This window comes from Anneissia japonica, unplaced genomic scaffold (assembly GCF_011630105.1).
Source record: "Anneissia japonica isolate Jap-2015-1 unplaced genomic scaffold, ASM1163010v1 scaffold750_len1593409_cov174, whole genome shotgun sequence".
Lineage (NCBI taxonomy): Eukaryota > Metazoa > Echinodermata > Crinoidea > Comatulida > Comatulidae > Anneissia > Anneissia japonica.
This window is the reverse complement of record NW_022756705.1, coordinates 190,191-207,279: the sequence shown is the minus strand read 5'-3', so window position 1 is coordinate 207,279 and position 17,089 is coordinate 190,191. Positions and strand designations below refer to the sequence as shown.

The 17,089-nt window shown below is 33.3% G+C and overlaps 1 protein-coding gene across 1 annotated transcript in view; it reads right to left on the bottom strand.

The window, feature by feature from the left end:
- LOC117124330 overlaps positions 1-9,871 on the bottom strand; it is a 31,157-nt gene extending 21,286 nt beyond the window's left edge. Inside the window, exons 1-2 of the mRNA XM_033270537.1 lie at positions 9,659-9,871; positions 1,717-1,979 (exon numbers count right to left, since the gene is read on the bottom strand). Of these exons, the coding sequence (XP_033126428.1) occupies positions 1,717-1,959 (243 nt within the window). The 5' untranslated portion in view covers positions 1,960-1,979; positions 9,659-9,871. The remainder of the gene's footprint in view (positions 1-1,716; positions 1,980-9,658) is intronic.
- Between the last annotated feature and the right edge of the window lie 7,218 nt (positions 9,872-17,089).

The window sequence follows — 17,089 nt, the reverse complement described above, 5'->3', positions numbered from 1 at the left end:
TACAAGACTCCCTCCAATAAAAGACTACCTCTAATTAAAGACCACTTTTCTGCAGCCCAGGTTGAATGCTTAAATGTTATCATTAGCTGTTCCCTCCAATTAAAGCTGAGACCAGAGACCATGGTTTTGGCAGACCCAACTTTTCGCTCCAATTTTAAAGGCCACTATAAATTAAATAGTGATGTTAATGCATTTGTTTTATAATATATTTTGTTATGTTTTTGAAATATAAGAATATTAGCAAATGCACACTGAAGATAATGTTTTGTGTGTTCTGTGTATGCATGCAGTAACTATACTGTACATCTGTTCTAAAACATTTAATATATAATTTCATTTCTTTCTAAATAGAGAAATCTAAAGACCCCATTGCCTGTCTTTAAAGGAAAAGAAAGGAAAGTAATAGAATGGTAAAAGGAGGAAAAGGTAAATATAAAGAAAAAGAAAAAAAAAAGAAATCTGAAAAGAAACAAAAAAGAAAATGAATGAAAAAAGGGAGAAAAATAAAGAAAACTAAAGTAGGAAGGAAAAGGAAAAATAAAGGAATGCTAAAGATAATGTAGATAAAAGAAAATAAAAATAAAAGGCAAGAAAAGGAAAATGTATTATGAAGAGAAAGGGAAGGAAAAAATAAAGTAAAAGTAAGATAAAAGAAAAAAAAGGTAAAGAAAGAAATTACCGGAAAGTTAAGGAAAAGTAGGAATGAAAGAAAAAGAACGAAAAGGGATGAAAGACATGAAAAATGGGGAAAGAAAGGTGAGTAGGCTTAAAGTAATAAGGACAAGAAAAGAAATATAATTAATTAAGTACTCTAAATTTAAAAAAAATTAAACATACTGTATTTTTGAAATTATTCAAAACTTAAAATAAATCACGTTAATAATATTTTAAAAGTTGATATTCATTTTTTTTTAATTAGGTAAAACTAAATAATTTATCTCACTCCCTGCTGTAAAGCGCATGAGGTATTTTACATGCAATACAGTATATAAGTTCGAATTATTATCTAATTCTGTCAACGCCTAGGTGTAACTTCACATTCTCCTCTGAAACAGCTGCTAGGAATGTGCTCATCTTCCATACACATAGGATACTTTTTTAGGCTGGATATTGGATAAAAAAAAACAGCAAAAAACCATCCAAAATGAGTACTTGACGGCCATTATTTGCCAGTTGTTAATACATTACTTAAAAACTACAGCATCCCCTATCTTCTGTACTGTAGCGCTCCGCTTTAACAAAATATTATGCCAGGGCGCCAAATAAAAAGTTGCTTCGCCTTGGGCTATGTTTCCCAACTTTATTATGTCACATTGAAAAGCTTTTCTGTACCACAGTGCCTCGTATCAACAAAATTTCGTGCCAGGTCGCCAAATGAACAACTGATCGCTTCGGTACCTATGATGAGCAGCATGCCTGTACTGCATGCTGTCAGCTGTCTTAAATAAAGTAGTAGCCATTGAATTAAATACTAAATACATAAACAAATTATGCAGTCGTATGGCTCAAAACATATCAGCAATAGGCTAAATTGAATGTCTTAAAAATCGATCAGGTAAAAATAAACGTCTGCCTGGGCACAACTTGTTTTGTTAGCTTAGGATCCTTTTAGATGGTAGGGCCTGCTGTAATGCTAGCCTGACACTGATGAGTAGATCGACTTATACTAAGGTATTTTTGGTTAAAGTTTGGGGGTAAAAAGAAAAAAATATTTACCAAGGCACCACACCAAATGGGTGTCCCCGATTTATACTTGCATGCTTCAATGGCGAATGCCACTCCACCCAGAATAATCGACAATGCAGCGCAAATAATCTGAATCCACCCACTTGCTTTAGCTCTGTCTACATTCAGATTTTCACTTGGCAATGGTCCAGTTGGATGATGGTACTGCACAGTTTGAGTTGCTGGCATGATAACCGTATTCGGTGGGCCTTGATGAACAACAGTGGTAGCCATGGTCAATGCTGGTCAAAATCCTGAAACATAACAAATTTACAAATTTAATTTTTTATTTTTTATTCTTTAAATTATTATTACTTAAACATTAACTATATTTTCTGTACACTTTCATTAAATTTTTCAGTATTTTTCTTCATTTGTGCAGGAAATTTCGGGAAAATAGGTCCGCAGAATCGCATTAACACTGCGAATGCCTATACATTGGTTACAATAGCCACCGGCCAACTACATTTACATGGATATTGGCAGACTTATTTTTAATATGGGTTGAGTGAAATGATTATTTCACATTTTAAGTGCTCCCTAAATTCATAAGTGTAAGCTAAATTAGCAAAGATATGGAGACAATTATTTCGAATCTCTCTTTCCAAGAGGGGATGCAAATGCTTTGTGAAAATGAGTACGCCGCGGTACTCATTTTCACAAAGAAATACACACAACTGGTTAGCTAACAATTATGTCAATGTTACATGAACACATGGGAAGGAAGGTGCAATCACGTTGTTACCTAGCAAACGTCTGTACAGTATGGGGGAGGGGCTGCTGATGTACTGTGTAGCGGGGGACGATGGGGCATAAGACTAGGCCTAGGCCTAACTAAGACAGTGGAATTATATGTGATAGAAAGTACACTTTCGGAAGAAATAAATTAAAATAAGAAAAAAAAATAACTAAGAATAATTCATTTGCAGAGGTACCTTATTTAATATTATACAATGCTAACAATGCGGCTCTTGTAGCCCTGGCTTGGGCAAGGCATCCATGTGCAAAGCAGTGGTGTTTGTTTATCCATGAAAAAAGCACGCCGGGAAAGTTTGCCTTACCAGGAAAAGGTGACGTTTCTAGCTTATGACGTATGCATGCTAACTAATGTGAGTGTGACGTCACCAAAAAATGAATATTTTCTATTATAACCAAAATATTAATAACTACAAAGTTTCTGGGCGTAAATTCCCTTAATATGAATGAAGGGTTGCTCAATCTCCTTGCCATACAACAGCTCCCACTGACGTCTCAGTCGAGAAATACGGGTAGCTGAAGTTTTTCTCGCAAATCTGACTACAAAACCATATCCAAATTTCACGTTCCACTTTTGACCCTGAGTTGTGCTTCGCACTCGCCGCTGAGGGCGGTGTTCCGGGAACCCTGCGTCCAGATGATGCCTAATTGTATTTATTTACTATCTATTTAGAGTTAAATTTTGATTATTGCTTGATCTGGGCTGTTTACATCGTATGAGTCAATACTGTATACGATCGTTTGAGATTTCGGTACATAGTCTATTTTATGAACAAATACGTCAAGGAAACGTTCACAATTACGAGGAGGTACAGGTAAGAGTAGCACTCAATAAAATAGTAAAAAATCCTGCAATCCAATGTTTTTATACCAGTCTCCTTCGCTTTGACGGTGATCACTTATTTAACAAGAATAAGATGAGGGACATCGACACGGTTTTAGTGTACGACGTCACATTTTAAGAGTCTACAGTACTGTAGGTCATGCTGATTGGTTGATACAGTACATGTAAAATGAATGATAGCATGTTTTGCATATTGCCTGACTGAAAATAATGGGCTGTACAAGTTGTAAATAATTGGGATTTGGAGGGAAACCACCTTCCTGCCGCTTACAAAATCTACTCGCGCTATTTTGCGACCAAATAACCCTTAATTTCAAGCCCTGTATAGTGATGTTTGTACGTGGCCTCTGGGCCGACGTCGGATGAAATATGCTTGTTAGTGACGGACTTTGCCACACCAGGTGAAATGTATTTCTTGTCCTAATTCACAACATATTATATTTTAAATATAGCAAAAAAAAAAAAAAAAAAATTTTTTTTCTTAGTTTTATGCACACAAAATTGCATGTGAAGATTGACTAGAGTTGCAAAATAGAGTAGACTAGTGCGGTAGGCGGGTGTGATGTTTTTTGTTATACACGAAAATCAATTAACATTGAAACTTAATTAGGTAATTTTTTTTTCTTTCAGACTTCATATCCAAGTTTCCACAGAGGTTTACAGTTTTGTATGTACTGTACAATATATGTATAATATGTAATAAGTAATATTTTCATAAGTTGTTGCAGCTGAAATTACATCATTTACACAAATTAAGACTTAGCCCTAGGTAATTAAATGATATATGCATATTAATTAGGATAATTTACATACCAATATTTCATATGAAAGGGTATTTGGATTAAATTGAAGTTCTATAAATAAATAATATGTATTAAGTATTGTCATAATAAATTGTTGCATTTTAATGTTAAATCATTTATGCATATTTAATTAGGCAATTTCACATGAAAATACATATTAATTATAATAATATGCATAATATTAATTGAAATTAATTGAAACCTAGATTAAATTAAAGTTCTATAAATATATAATATATATATACATAATTTTATGGCTGCAGGCCATTGCATTTTGAAGTAATACAGTATAATGTATGCATATTTAATTAGGTTGTTTATGTAAAAGTGTATATTTAATTGAGATAATTTGGATATGGATGTACCTACCATCTTGAAAATGTTTTTCAAAATAAAGGCCTATACAAACATGATCTGTGCCAAGTGTCTTGATAAAAGAGTATTGTATGCAGGAGTCATATCATTTATGCCTATTAATTAGCTGTACTTAGTCATTTTTTTACCATTTCTAAGTTTTCCATTTATTTTTTTAAAGAATTCTGTCATATTTGATGATCGATCCTGAAAAAAAACAACGTAAATACAGATCTGATTTCTTTTATTCAGTGGATTATTCCCAGCTGTCTGCAAGAAAAGCATTATTTACAGTTCCAAAAATTATTTTAAATACATTTTTTTTTTCATTAAAAAATGAAAGAAAATGGAGTTTTACAATTTCAACCAAAAACGGCTGAAAAGGCGCAAATATCGGGTAACGTTTTTGATCATAACTTAAGAACCAGTAGTCCGTTTTCAAAAATTCTTGCTGTTCTGAGTTTCTCTCACCAAAATAAAAACACTGGGTAACATTTTTAAAATAGTGTGCTATATAGCACCTACTACCAGTACTACTGCACTGTAATGCATAGGCCTATTTTAATGCACTACTTTAGATAGGCTTTTCTTTTTCCATCTTGATTTCAGAGGTCAAAAACATTTTTCAATCATATAGTGGTGTAGAATAGTCTTTTGAGAACATTTTCCAGAAAAATTAATGTGATACAACCCTTCGTTATGGAGTTATGAATTTTTAGATAACATTTACAAGAAGTCAGCCTCAAACCTTATCTTATTTCTGTTGGTTACACACCACTGACTTCGGTTGTTTGTCATCACTTCAAGATGTCTAGCAATTCGTGGAAAAGGCGTATTTTGTCGATTTTGAGATAATATCATTTGTATATTAAATACTTCTAAATTACCTGAAAATTTCAGGTCTCCACAATAAGTACAGTAGTTTTGGAGATAGCACCACCTCTCTTTAAGCACAAAACTTAAAATCTAGGCAAAATCAACTAGGCCTAGTAGATGGTGTTTTCATATCAATAATATTATCGACAACGTATGCACAAGCTAATTGAAGCACCATTCCCGGCAAGATTTCAGTTGATAAGAAAAATCTGATTTTTATATATGTTATAAAGATTTATAAATGTAATACTAATTGCTAAATGAATTTAGACATTCCTATTTGTATTTCATGAAAAAAATGTAAAATAAGACTGAAATTTGATTTTTTGTGTTCCACACAAAAAATAAATGCGGATGGATTTTTCATGTTTGATTTTGCGATAGGTCTGCAAAGAAATAGCAGGCGCCGAAAACATCAGCCTATCAAGCACTCCTTACCTCGATTTAGGTGCTGTTATCACACATAAAAATGGCCGACATGATATTTTCCATTGCTAATATTGACACTTGTGAAATATATTTCATAGGAATTATTTCAAATCTATTAAAAAAATGATTCTGACCGAGATCGCAGTGTGCGAGATGCGAAGTACAAAACCAATTTCACTAGATAGAACGCACTTTATTGACTGTATAAAGTATACATAAAAGAGAGACATCAGGTCGAGATACATGGCTAAATGGAAAAAAAGGATTAGCCTTAATAGAAATTAATCTCTTAGGTTTTCACACTTATTACAAGCAGTTCTTGACTGATACATATTTATTTTATATTGTTATCGCATAAATCAAATAGTGGGCTACAAATAATGTTGTATTTTATGATTTTGAACATTTTCATGCTTTCTCCGTTAAAATAGGTCAAGTACTTACAAAGATATGATATTAATCATTGTTTTTGGTAAGGTTTTGGTCAGCTATTCAATATACCTTACATCCCCTCTGCCGATAGCCATTCAAGCAAGGCATTACTTGCTTATCAGCCAGAGAATGGTAAAATGGAATAGAAACTCGTTTGCTACTAAATTTTAAAATTTTCAATAGAAATCAATGTTATGTGCTACTAACTTACCTATTCTGAGTTGTCCCCCCCCCCCCCCCCCCTCACTCTCGTTTGAAAAATTCTGGATCTGCTCCTGTTTTTACACAGTTTTGAAGAAGATGCAATTGTTTGTGGGCCTTTCCGTGTTGATAAGCGGCCCAGTGTAAAATAGTGCACATCTGGGTTACCCTCCAATAACAACAGTTATTAGGAAATAACAATCATTATTAGGAAAAGTGAACTATAAAGTAATGATTTCTATCCTAGTGAAATTTTAATAACTTAATACATGAAAATATTGTAACAATTGTGATTTAGTCAGTCAATTTAATGGGTAGTCAGTGCTACAATATTTTTTTTTTCTAATTACATCATATGATTTATAATCATTTGGGTGATTCCATGGTAACCAATTATTTACTAATCAAATAAAAGATACATAAATTCAACCGTTAATTTGACAGAAAATTTAGAAAAGAAAAAATTCAAATTTTCCAAACATTCATTTATTTTAAGATAAAAAAATAAATTCTAAAACTCCTGAGTCAGCTGCCGGCTTCTCTTCCGAGAATATGCTCAACTTCTCAACACATATAAATCCTGCAATGGAAACATGTCATGCGCAGATACCAAAAGTTACAGGAAATTGTTCAATTGGAACTCTCAGCAAAATTAGATATAAAGATGTGGGATAGGAAGAAAGTCCTAAGAAGGTCCATAAAACCATTCATGCATTAACTCAGACATATAAAGATGTGGGCTGAATCACTCGTGCGGAACTCTGCTATCGAAAGTTGTAGGCTCATCGTGTGTACTGTAGCATGTACCTAAATACAACGTTGGGGGAAAACTAGAAAATGTAACAGCAGTATGTTCTATTAACTTAAATTTTGTACTTTGTATTTTCACCACAAAAGTCAACATGAGGTGCTAGTTAACGTTTATTAGGTTTTTTGGAAAGAAAATAATGAAATTATGTCTCTAAAATAGAAGATCATATGTACCAGCCGAATGTAGTACAATTGTTTATGAGTGAAATTAACCTACTCAATAAACAATTTTAATTACTTGTGCAAATATAAAGATGTGGATTGTGGGTAACCCACTTCTTTTTATACAACTTTTCATGGATCCTGCATTCCAGCGGATGTGATCTAAGCTACAACCTCTGAATTTGCCTAGTAACGAAAAATTTGTTGAGAAAATGGAAATCTCCTATGATAAATAGCTGTAATACCATTTTTTCTTTAAATATCATTTATTTATTGTATTTTGTGTCAACCAAAAATATTGAGACTTGTTTTTTGCACAGTTCAATATACTTCACTCTTTTTCAAAATGAATGCTTGTTAACTGTCAACTGTCTGACCTCAATAATATATAATAATTGGTATTTTGAATGCGACACCCACACAAGTCATGCCCAAAAACATCAATAGCTGGAACTTTTTAATATACTAATATTCTACACATAGGAAGTTTTCAATTATGCTATAATTAAAGTTTGAAATATTTCAAGCATAATTATATTTTTGTTGACCAAAAAATATGGTATAATTAACTGGGGTGTGAATATTTTCCATGGATGTCCATTGACAGTTAAATACTAATAGCATGCGCAAATGTGGGAGGAAAGTTTACTAAGAAATAGTAAATAATTATCTATCTTCCAATAGATTGACATTGGCCATGGTTTACTTATAGAAAAGGATTCATGATAGGGAAGAAAAGCAACGCACATGTGAAACATCGGTAGAGAAAGAGCATTTGAATCCCATCTGAATTACTGCCATAAGGTAGGTAATTTGTTAAATAAGTTTGTATTTTACCTTTTAAATGAAGATACTGCAGGCTTATGTACTGTAATAAGGGATTTATATTTCAAAAGATAAATGGTTTAGAAGCCTATAAGAGTATTCAAATTTTAGCTACATCTTACTGTATATGTTCTGCATAGCACTTGAAGGAAGAAACTTTAATATTGGACAGTTAATGAAGAAAATATTTTGCTACAAGTGGAATACTTATATTAAAATTATATTTAGATTTTGTACAAGATAACAAATATGAAATAATACTTTTTTATTTTTACACTTTTTTTTTTATTTGTGAAAACAGTTTTTTAGTGATCGAATGATATAAAAAAAATTATATCAGCGTTATTTTCTAGAAGTGCTGTGAATTTCTATGAAAATTAATTTTATCAGCGTTATTTTCTATAGAAATGCTGTTTTTTTTTCCTATAGAAAATATAACATATCAGCATTATTTCTATAGAAATTCTGTACATTTCTATAGAGAATAATACAGTTTTCCATAGAAAATATATTATATCTGCAATTATTTCTATAGAAATGCTGTTATTTTCCATAGAGATTTATATTTCTATAGAAATTCTGTACATTTCTATAGAGAATAATACAGTTTTCCATAGAAAATATATTATATCTGCAGTAATTTCTATAGAAATGCTGTTCTTTTCTATAGAAGTATTGTGAATTTCTATAGAAAAGAAATTATAACAGCATTACTTTCTATAGAAATGCTGTTCTTTTCTATAGGCCTAGATACTCTATAGAATACTATATAGAAAATCTATAGAATTTTCTTTATAGAATTCTATAGAAAATGTTTGTATGGGATTAATGCCAATATTTTTCCATTGTTTATAATAAATAGAGTTATTTCCATTTTTTCTAAAAAAAAAATCTTTTTTTAGTGAAATTTTGCCGTGAATGGGGCTTTAATAATACATGTGATTGCCCAAAACGAGATTAATTCCAAAAATATGTCGCACTCACGACAATACCGTGCCTGACATGTTTCCGAGGTAGGCCCTAGGCCTAACGCATCTGTAAATTTCGTAAATTGAACTTTGAAATAAACCAACGGCTGTATCCCTAGGAAGGCCTAGTTAAAAATGTGTATATAAATCATAATGTCTATAATTTAAATATCAGTCCCGCAAAATTTGAAACTTAAAAGTGACAATTTCAAGTTGCGTTGTTTTGCCAGAATTGCCACGGAACGGCCGGAGTCTGTATGGAGTGCTCAGCCTTGCCTTGGTGTGTGTACAGTATTCTACCTAAAACAGTAGACCCACCTACTAGCTAGGGAAACCACAGAATTGCCTGGGCATAGTCTAGAGAGAGAGTAGGCTGAGTCTAGGCCACAACCCAAGGCTATGGCATGGTTAAAAATAACGCTTATTATTGTCAGCAAATTATTAAGTATGTTTTTAAGAAACACATTGCGTACCTGAACTGAAATTCTTGATATCGTCAAAGCTGTCCAGTGTACCTCCTACGTATATGATTATGATGGAATGTCGTCGTGACGATTTCACAACACCGAAACAAACAATACCGAACAACTATATTTAAATTGATCAGCGATGCGCGAATCAAGGACTGATGGGAAATTATGCTAAATCATGCAGAATTAAATATTCAATAAGCGCCCCAACTCCCGACCCCACATTGCTGGTGCTCCATTGATGGCGCAGGGATTTTCCCGACGGTGGGTTGGGCCGGGAAGCGATTTTTTTCCCGTACGAAACATATGCATGAAACTCCACTCGAGCCGTCTCGGATTGATTCGACTCGAGTTTGATATACAAAAAAGAGCAGGCACTTCGCAATGTCGTGACGCTCGAGTATTCTATTACCTTTACTGTACTGTTCTTTACCTACGGCAGGCCTATAAAATTTATGGGATGTAGACTACGTCTGTAACTAACTGTGAGCTTGTTGTATGTTTGTTATCAAATGTACTACAACAACAACAGCTAGTACCCCCTTCTATAGTGTACCAGTGGTAAATAGGTACATCTATCAAAGGCTAGAACAAAAGAGGCTTAAATAATGGGCCTAGTGGAACGGCCTAGTTCCAAGCTGAGTTAGGTTCTACCTGCTAGCCACCCCCCCCCCCACCTTCCGCCAGACTAGGTTCCTAGGCCTGACACAACATTCACGCTTCGCATGCCATTGACTGAAATTTTGATCAAAATTAAAAACATAAATTAAAATGGGACAGTGAGTAAAAAAATATTAAATATAATAAATTAAATGTATCACTCAGGCATTAATGAACTTGGCCTAAGCCTTATAATGTAATTAATATTAATTAATAATAACAATAATATTAACAATAATAATAATAATAATTATAATAACCATGTATAATTTCGCCATTAATTAACATAGCCTAAAGCCTTGTAATCAAGAAGCACCTACAGTATAGTATATTAGGCCTATAATCCAAACTCATTGCCTTAACTTTTAGTAATTCTAGGCGGAAGCGCAGGTCAACTCGGCCCCAAGTCAACACGGCCCCCATGTCAACTCGGCCCCATGTCAACCAACCCCAAGTCAAGTTGACCCCAATTTTATATTGTTATTATTATTATTAGTTATTCTATATACCTTTGTATAATTTTTATTAATATCATTTTAATATTATTTTTATTAATGCAGTTTTAATTATTGTAAGTGCATGTGTTTGAACCGAAATAACAAAGGCAACGATTTAAAAACACTTTAATTTTGGCTTTGCATTCAAATCTCTTGGTAAATATTCAATAAATACCATACACAGTAAATTGGGGCCGAGTTGACTCGAATTCGTCATGACATAAGTTAAACAATTATCCAAAACCGCGGCCAACTAAAAAATAAAAATTTTCACATTATGTAACTCAAATTCAAATAGGGCCTAACACTTTTTATTATTCGTGCAGCGAAATCAAATAATACATATGTCGTTTTTTAAACGACTCATTATGGCAATGTGTTTTTTTCAAAATCAGACAGCGAGCAGCAATCCTGTATCTAAGTTTTGTAGACGTTTATCTTTGGTTGATGACCTTTTGATCTCCAGAATTGCGATTGCGAGTCGAGTCAGTCGAGACAACCCGAGTGGAGTTTCATGCAAATGTTTCGAACAGAAAATTGCGGCCGGGAAAATGTCCCCGAAGCAAAAGTGGGCGTGGTCGGAGCGGCCGCGCTCAAAATGTATGGAACGCCAGTAGCACTATACCGATTGATTGGGATACGGTACGGCAGAGCCATATATATAAAGAGTTGCGACATTCCGCTCCTTGGTTTACGAAAGTCACGTGGTACATACCGTCCATTTTGTTTCATAATCTTCCCGATGAACACATGCAAAGTATATGTGTTACGTATTATACACATCTAGATGTGTATAAGAGACAGCTCCTGTATAGTTTAATTTCATTTAATCTTTTTAGCAGTCGAATTTCATGTAACTCTATAGATTTGTTTTTAATGATTTCACTAGTTTATATCCAATTTCATATTATAAATACTGTAATAACTTACAGTACTATTTTTTTTAGCAGTTCTTTAATCCTCGCCGATTGACCGAGAGAGCCCTTCGATGGCAAGCATTCTTCAGTTAGGCAATCCTGCCATATAGACCCTTAAGTAGCTCCTGTTATTTTTGCAAATAAATGATATGTAAGACCAGCAAAAATTAATTAAATATGTATATCAAAATGCAATTAAAATCCGTATATAGGGTATTTGCGCGCGTGCGTGCTCGCGTAAATTCCGTGCTCGCGTAAATGATTGAAATTAAAATTAGAATTGTTTTCAATTATCGTTAATTCGTCACATTTTAATCAATGAAGTCCCGACCTATTTTATTTAATTTTAATGGTAATCTTTTCTTTGGTTTTAATTGTTTTTAATAGTTTTTTTGTTTTTATTTTTATTTTCTCATTCGCCTAGATGCGTTCGAAAGCTATATAAGAAAAAAATTTAATTTTTTCCCGACCTTTTCTGACGATTTTTAATGGTTGGTTGTTCGCTAAACAATATTAGAAAATGGTTCTTAATTTCAAATCTTTGTACAGCCTGTATAAATACGAATAACAATGAAAATAAAGGTGATGTTTAATAATCTTAAAAATGATTTGCTGTTTCTATTGCATACTATTATATAATTATTATAACTTTATTTTGGAAAACGACGCTTTTAAAACAGCGGACACGCTCTCGCAGTGTGTTTATAAAAGTAACATACTGTACAGTCATAATACAATATTAAAATAGAGGCGAGACTTTTTTAATACAATAAAATGTACGTTACATAATTACACAAGTTGAATATATCACAGATCCTGTATATCATTTAACACTTACAATTTATAACATTTACAGCAAAGCACAGTTTATATATTGCGGCCAACTGACCTACTATTTTAATATTTATAAATAATAATAATCAAATTAATAACATAAGATTTGTATAGGGCTCGCTCATATTCAAATTTAAAGAGCAACAATCTATATACGCTAGACGGATTTAAATTACATTTTGATATTTTGCTGGTCGTCACATATCATTTATTTGCAAAAATAATAGGAGCTACTCAAGGATTGCCTAATTAAAGAATGCTTGCCATCGAGGGGCTCCCTCGGTCTATCGACGAGGATTAAAGAACTGCTTAAAAATAGTAAATTATTACAGTATTATTTTATAATATGAAATTTGATATAAAGTAATGAAATCATAAAAAAAAAATCTATAAATAGTTACATGAAATTCGATTAAAAGATTAAATGAAATCAAACTATACAGGAGGCCGCTAACTGTATTATACAATATTATACACAGGAACGCACATCACGTTAGACACAGAACGCGCATCGCGTATGACACAAAATGGCTTCTAAATTCTCAATGTCGCAACTCTTTCTATCTATGGCTCTGTGGTACGATATAGCGTTGGTCAATAGCGTTCATATCGTACTCGTCAATTCTAGTATGTTTCACTCAGTTTTATTTGATCAGACAACCGTCACAAGTGTTTCGAAATAAAGAGAAATAAATGTATAATTTTCAGACTTGTACTAAAAAACTATATAACAAATTGAATATTTTTTATTTCTCGTAGTACTTCTTGGCCCTGGTTGATTAAAAATCGATTTGTTTACAGATTGATTACAGGTGGAAACATTTTTGTACGTACATGACATAACTGAATTATGATATGATTAAATTGATATTTATTGTATGTTATCAGTTCGGATTTTTATGTATAATGAACTTTTATTTTTATATTTCTTTCAGGACACAAACGGATTTAAACATGGGATCTGTCAATACTAAATTTACAATGTAATAAAATGTGATGAACGTGAAAAACATAGGTCTACACTTAGTGATACTCTACATCGTCATTATTATTATTAATTTATTATTATTACTATTATTATTATCATTATTATCATTATTATTATTATTATTAATTACTATTATTATTAATGATGATACAGATAGGTGTCTTTTACAACACACTGAAAAAAATGCTTAACAAATGTTACTAATAACATGGTATACATTTCTATTTTTGATAAAATGATAAAGATATAAAACAGGTGAAAGTCAATCAAGTTATTAATTACAATAAACCAAAGAAATAAATCGTATATAGGGTCTATACATTTTTTTTAAATACTTTAAATTGCAACAAGTCATTTATTTATTCTATACTGTAGGCCTACTGACAGTGGATATCTTTTTTTTTAATACATGGTTTTTAGTTGCTAATAATTTAATCTGAATATGAAATTTATGTGCGGATTTGGTTTGCTTTGCGTTGGTATTTTATTTGATAAAATGTTTCCAAATAAAAATAAATCGCAGCGACGCATGTAAATAAAGATGCATTGTGTTGCTGTAACTGTATGATGTAGCGCAATTAACGCCTATCTGTAACACCTCGGCGTTCATCGGCATCTTCAAACATTATTTTATTGTCAGTCAATAAAGACAAAGACCTATTATATACGCAAAAAAAATCACGCGCTTTCCTGCGCCCTTGCTTCCCTATAAAGTATGACGATTTTTTTCAAGAAGACATCATTTCGATCAAATCTTCAAAATGTATCCATGTATCCAATGCCAGCAAACTGTGACGCGACATCAAGAAGCACTGTTTTGTGAGGAGTGTGAGAGATGGCAATTCTGTAAAAGGGGAGGTTTACATCGAATGGAGTTGCAACGAGTGTGCTGCTGATGACAACGTTCAGCAATTACCTGACGAGTTAGAAGTTAATGCCGCCGACCTAGGACCCTTCAAAGAACCTGTTCTGCACCAAGAAGTTGAGATGGACAGAGCCGGCGGAACGTTTTTCAAAGTGGGGGGCACTTATAAGATGAATGGGAATATGAATCATGCAGATCTGGAATCAAATCTAGGGGGTAGGGTCAACATTTTTCCTAAAAACGAAAGGGGATCCGGGGGTCCTCCCCCGGGAAGATTTTGATTTCTAGATGACGGGAAATGACCTTTCTCGACTTTTGAGCTAGGTGTCTAATGACTTTGTTCTTCAAAATTCAAGGTTTTCCCCCTCTTGAAAACGGTCAGATAAACTTTCTCATTCTTATTACAGTAAATTGGCCTGTTATGTGTGTATACATACATAAAAAAATGAGTACGTATTCTTTTTTCAATGAATCGATAAGCTCCAAAGAAAGGGGGTCCGGGGAAATTTGGATTCCTAGTTGGCGGGAAATGAGCTTTTCCGACTTTTGAGGTGTCCTAATTATTTTTAAGTTCTTAAAAATTCAAGGTTTTTTCCTCTTGAAAACGGTCAGGTAATGTGTGTATACATAGGCCTACATAAAAATTTAAAAAAATGAGTAGTTACGAATTTTTTCCCAAGAATCGATAAATCCCAAAAAGAAAAGGCTTCTGAGCTGTCTTTTAATTACTTTTAAGTTCTACAAAATTTAAGGTTTTCCCCTTCTGAAAATTATTATATTGAATCAATGAACCTCAAGAGAAAAGGGAGGTTCGGTTTCTTCCCGGGAAAATGTTGATTTCTAAATGGTGGGAAATGAGCTTTCCCGATAGGCCTTATGTGTGTATCGTACATAAAAAAGATTGAGTAGTTGCATACGGATTTTTTTTCCATGAATCGATAAATCCCAAAAAGAAACGGGGGTCCGCGGGTTATCCTCCGGGAAAATTTTGATTCCTAGAAGGTGGGAAATGAGCTTTCCCGACTTATGAGCTGCCTTTTAATTACTTTTTAAGTTCTACAAAATTTAAGGTTTTCCCCTCTTGAAAATTATTACCATATATTGAATCAATGAACACAAAAAGAAAAGGGAAGTTCGGGTCCTTCCCGGGAAAATGTTGATTTCTAAATGGTGGGAAATTAGCTTTCCCGACTTCTGAAGTATCTTTTATTGACTTTAATTTTAAGTTCTTCAAAATTCAAGGTTTTTCCTTTTTGAAAACGGTCAGGTAAATTTTCCCCATAGTTTTTACAGTAAATAGGCCGTATGTGTGTATAACATAACAAAACATTGAGTAGTTGCATGTATTATTTTTCATCATTCCTGATGATGACATAATTAATGTCGAAATATTGAATCCCGACACGATGGCGTGTATATTACTTGGAGTATGTATTAACTATCTTATCTGAGATTAATCATTGGACCTTTCAGTTATTATTTTTCCATAAAGCGATAAATCCCAAAAAGAAAGGGTGGTCCGGGGTTCACCCCGGGACAATTTTGATTCCCAAATGGCGGGAAATGAGCTTTCCTGACTTCTGAGTTGTCTTGTTACTTTTAAGTTCTTCAAAATTCAAGGTTTTTTGATTCCTAGATGGCATGAAATGAGCTTTCCCGACATTTGAAGTATGTTTTAATGACTTTCATGTTCTTCAAAATTCTAATTTTCTTATTGTAACAAAAAGAAAAAAAAAATCAGCTCACGGGTCCTGAAAAGTTAGGTCTAGAATTCTTTTTTTCTTCTTGTTTTTTTGGCCAATGGAGGAATCAGGACCAATGACCCCCCTCCCCCAGATCCGCCAATTTGAATTGCAAAAAAATGTAACTCGGTCGGGGACTGGATAAACATTCTCTTTCCCATCCTTCTCCTCCTTCTTTCCTCTTTCTTTTCTTGCATTTCTTTCCGATCATACAAACATCTCCAGACATTATATATTTTTTTCCAAAAAGTGGGGGCCAGGCCCCCCGCCCCCCCGGTTCCGCCGGCCATGATGGACGATCCCTATCCTAAACCTAATCCTGAAAATGACGACGACGACGAAATAACGTACACTGTGCTAGAGGGGACATCAGCTTGTGGGGAAGGTATTATAATCTATGATCTATCAGATATTTAGTCATAACATTAATTAAAGTAATATCTATAGCATTGTGATTAATTAATTACCTACTTGACTTACACAATTTACCAGATATTGATGATGATTATAAATTACATAAGTTATATGTAATTCGTTAGGGTTGATTTTTCATAGCACTAGGATTGTTGACAGTTCAGTAACTGGTCACATTTATTGTTTAAAGAGGTTTTCGCTATTAGGCGTTTCAACCCATTTAACAATTATGGACTGAAAAATCCAAAGAACTATCATTGTTTACCTAGTTCTCACTTTCAGTTGTTTATTTCATCACATCATTAAAGTAGTGCACATGGTCTAACCAGGACATTTTTGCCTTATTTGGGAGGCTCTCGACCAATCAGAAGCCTGCATTCGGTACCGCGTGACCCTCATTTGCATAAATTGAGGAGCAGGACTATTCCATTTTAGAGCAGGGGTGTGTTAACCCTATTCCTTTTTTAGAGCAGGGTGTTTTGAATTGGACTATTCCATTTTTAGAGCAGGGGTGTTT